Source organism: Gavialis gangeticus, unplaced genomic scaffold (assembly GCF_001723915.1).
Source record: "Gavialis gangeticus isolate Ggan-Ray unplaced genomic scaffold, GavGan_comp1, whole genome shotgun sequence".
Classification (NCBI taxonomy): Eukaryota; Metazoa; Chordata; order Crocodylia; family Gavialidae; genus Gavialis; species Gavialis gangeticus.
Genome location: NW_017728994.1, coordinates 60,958,266 through 60,962,519, shown reverse-complemented (window position 1 = coordinate 60,962,519; position 4,254 = coordinate 60,958,266). Strand labels below are relative to the sequence as shown.

Below are 4,254 nucleotides of genomic sequence, written 5' to 3'. Positions count from 1 at the left end.
TTTGAAGCTAAGAAAAGATGGGAAACAAAAAGCAACATGGGATATATGTAGTTCTGTCTTATTCTCATCAGAAAGCAAAGCTGTTTTTTAAGGTTTCTGTTGTATGTAGTGGAATCTTTGCCCTTTGGTAAAGAGTATAAATTAAATCTGAATAATTAAAATAATTTGATTAGTTTGAAGAATTTTTTTTTTGCTTTTTTTTTACTTGTACATCTTCGTGCTTTTAGATTTCAGAATCCTGTTTTAAATCCCCGTTTAAAATATATTGGAAATAATAGTCACACATGTATGCTTAGCATTCAGATAACAGATTTCCAAATTTGAAAAAAAAAAAATCTCTATAACACATTTCAGGTTTAGTCAGTTTGGAGCCAGGTCAAGAATTCTGTAAAGCTAGACTCAAAACTTCAGTGCAGGGAGGTGTTCTGCTGGTGGTAATGTATCTCTGTAACACTGATAACATATTCCTGTCAGTAGTTCGGGATTCAGGGGGAGAAACATCTTTTATATTAGTTTTCCCAAGTACATGTTGGACCAGTTAATCTTAGCACCATATTGTTATGAGACAAATAATGGAACTTTCATACAAGAGATCAGTTGATTGGATTGAAGGTGTGTTTTGAAATACTTGACAAGTACCAGAAGGTCAGCTTTAGTCACCTTACCCTATGTTCCTGTCACTTTACTGAAAGTGTTGTATACTCAATAATGTAAAAACCGGTTTAATTTCAAATAAACAACACATAGATAAGATATTTATGTGGCGAGATGAGTTGTTGAGGAACACCCTAGGCTTGTAGTTCAGAAAATGTGGTGGTTAGAGTTATTGTGAGGGTTGCATGTACTCTGTGACCTGGAGCTATTGTTCTGGAAAATCCTTCCATTTCCCCCTTATGAATATTGCTTCCAAATTTTAAAATGCCTTTTTGTCAGGTGGGTAATATGAACCTAAAAATATCAACCATTTTCCACTGTGTAGTCTTATCAACTGCACTCTGACATCAAGTGCAAAATCTATTCCGAGTCAAATGTCTTCCAGCAGAAACAGGTGTCAGATATTGATGTAAGTAACCAGATTGATGTTGTTTCCTCCGTCATTTGCTTCAAAAAAAAATTTGGGCACATACAAAACTAGCAATAACTTTTCCTCCTAAAACTTCTGCATCAGAATGCGTAAATTGAATTGGTAATGTAAACGTCAGTTATTGTTAGTCAAGATTAATATGTTCCAGGCTAAAAGTATGGTATTAACAAAATGGTGACTTACTCCAAGTCCTTCAGGCTAAAACAGCATTCTAAAGAATAACAATTTGGAGGTTTATGGCACTAATTTTGAGTTTTGAGTCTCAGGTGGAATAGTGCGCTCTTGTTGGGTAGCCTTCAGGATGTTTTTTTTTCTTTCTAGAGAATGTTATATTTCTTTCATAGACAGGAGGTTTTGCAATGTGGTGATCTAGAGTTAGCTGTAATTAGCTATGATGACAGAGTTAAATTCAGTTGCCAAGATTGTAAATCAGTGGCTAAACAGGCTTCTACAGTAGAGCATCATAAATCTCAAATTACATATTAAATACATTTACCTCTTTGGGAAGCATCTTTGTGAAAGGAAACAAGTGTTATCTAATCCTTACTTTCAAGTTAATAATGCGTTCAAACTATACATGCAAATTAGGTATCTTATGTCTGTGCATCTATTTTTCCACCTACAGTAGCATTACGCTTCAAACATTTTTAGTAATAAAACCAGAAAAAAATACCTTGCCAGTTTCTTGGCATTCCTACAAAAATACTGTTTAGGAGTGGTGGGGTATATAATTGTAAATGTATCAGAATTCTGTGAAATGTTTTTGCTTAAACTTCAGAGAGAATTCAGTTTTTGCTCTTGTCCATTTTTTCTTAACAGGTAGTAAGTAAAGGTTGGGAAATGGATGAACTCTAGCCTACTGTACACTGAAAAAGCAAAACGATACTAGCTTAAGGCACATGTATTCAAAAAGGAAAACAGGATTCCGTTATCTATCTACTTCCTTAAAGTTACTTGCATGTTACTAACTAGTAAACATTGTAAAGAGCATATTAATAGCTACTGATCTAGTAAAAGCTCATTGCTGGTATCTGGTGATACCACAAGCATGGCTAGTTATATTTGGTCAAAAAATAAAATTAAAGTTGAAAGTTTAACATATCACTGGCTTGTATACAATCCGTCAGTGCTTTCCAGCATGTAATATTTTTTACTTATAGCTATTTAGCTGTATTTTGGGTAGTTAATATATTTAGCAAGTATGTCAAATCTTTGCTTCAGCTTTTTTGTTACGAATGAAAAATGAACACATTTTAAGCTTTTTCATCCTTCTAACACCTTCATTCTTAGTGCTTTAATTTCCCAAATGATGCTATGTACAAGAAAGTATTAAAGATGTAATACAGTAGAAAAAAATTGAAAAGTTTACTACAGCAAGGTAGAGATCTTGAGTGAGTGTGTGTGTGTGTGTATAGAGAGAGAGATCTTAGAGATTACATCTCTCTCTCTATCTCAGATATCTATCTTGCTTGTGTGTGTGTAAGCTCTCCAGTATATATAATGTAAGCTAAGATTTCTATCTTGATATAATTTTACAGGTAATTGTGATATACGTATTTTAGACGCGTGCATGTGCATACATGAATACACCCCCCCTTTTGTTACAATTTTACAATTGCTTGTGTAAGTTGATTTTATATATTTATATGTGGAGGGGTGTGCATATGTATATAATCAGCTTTAAACAGGTAATTGCACCTTTCACAGAAGACGGATGTGAATCCTGGGTAGTTTTACATTCCTGACGCTTTTTTTTGCAGGATAGCTCTGCTCTGAATTCTGGTCAAACAGGTGAAACTACTTGCTGAACTGCTGTTAATTTTCTTTCTGTTGTCAACCTCAAAAATCTGTGTCCTGAGCAACACGTAACTGATTATAGCTATAAATTCTGAAAACTTCTCAACTGCAATCTGGCTATGGCATGGTAGCAAAAGAAACATAAGTGATTTTATTTAGACCCTTGCACTTCTCCTATTAAGATGGAGTTAGAATAAGAAAGTTGAATGTATTTTTTATATTTAAGGTTAGATTAGTAGAGTAAAACTGCACTGCCTCTCATTTAATCAGTTGACCGATTTTTTTTTTTTTTAAATGACTGTCTTGCTAGCATACCAATAGGACCATCAGTATCCAACCATGCCGGAGCCAAGTGCCTTTTGTCATTTTCAGGACTTACAGGATGTCAGCTGAATTTGGAGATAGCATGCCATTCACCGAAAGTGTCCCAACATTAGCTTCTTCCCAGTTGTTATAAGAGACTGTCAGCTGAGATGGTGGTTACTGTAGTGATATCTAATGGGAGTGGGAAAGGGTTGGTATCCTAGACGAGCATCAGCATTAATGTAAAAAAAAAAAAAAATCCAAGTGATCATCACTATTAATTACACCCTAGTTCTATAAAACCATCAGAGCTTGGAGAACTTGCATCTCTCTCATGCATTTTCATTAAATATGTGCTTGAAAACTGCAGGAGCTGAAGATTTTTGAGTTGTCTTCTGTAACACCTGGTAGAACACACCTTGACATTGCAATACTGTCAACAAAAGTGTGAATAATTACAGGGAAATCTACAGTGAAAATAAAAGATCCCAACTGTTTAGCCACGCTGAGGTGAAAAACAAGCAGTCTTTTCCCCTGCTGCTACCAGAACATCTGGAAGCTGAAAGGGAAATATTGGTCAGTGTCAACCTAATGTTGCCGCTGACCTTACAGACAATATGAAGCAAAAATCTCTCTGCTCTTTGACATTTCTTTCAAAGGCTTGTTTAACAGAGGAACGTGCCCTGGTTCAACGTACACTGGCTTTGAAACTGCGTGGATTTGGTTGTTTCAGATTAGTTTAAACCTTTTTCCTAATTGACTCAAATTAACCTCGTAAACTGAATTTAAGCCATTCTGAGAAGTGTCCAGACAACCTTTTGACCTGGCTTAACTAAATTGGTTTAAATTCACAGTTTAAGTGCATCTTTCTTCAATAGACAAGTCCAAGTGCAACCAGAGGACCTTGTAATCAATTTAGTCATGGATCACAACCTTCTTGTGCAGGGTCCTGTACAAATGCATAATTAATGATGATCCTCTACCCCAAAGAGCTTACATTTTAACCTCAAGAAAAGTTCCTTCATTCACTTGTCATTGGTGACTGACCCTCAAAGAAGACCAGAAGACCT

General features: G+C 35.3%; 1 protein-coding gene across 2 annotated transcripts in view; it reads left to right on the top strand.

Annotated features, from left to right (window-relative positions):
- FAM204A (family with sequence similarity 204 member A) overlaps nucleotides 1-1,938 on the top strand; it is a 26,632-nt gene extending 24,694 nt beyond the window's left edge. For both annotated transcript variants that reach the window (XM_019502901.1, XM_019502902.1), the window contains exon 8: nucleotides 1-1,938. This exon is cut by the window's left edge and continues 1 nt beyond it. In XM_019502901.1, coding sequence (XP_019358446.1) covers nucleotides 1-51 — 51 coding nt within the window. In that variant the 3' untranslated portion in view covers nucleotides 52-1,938.
- Nucleotides 1,939-4,254: the final 2,316 nt, after the last annotated feature.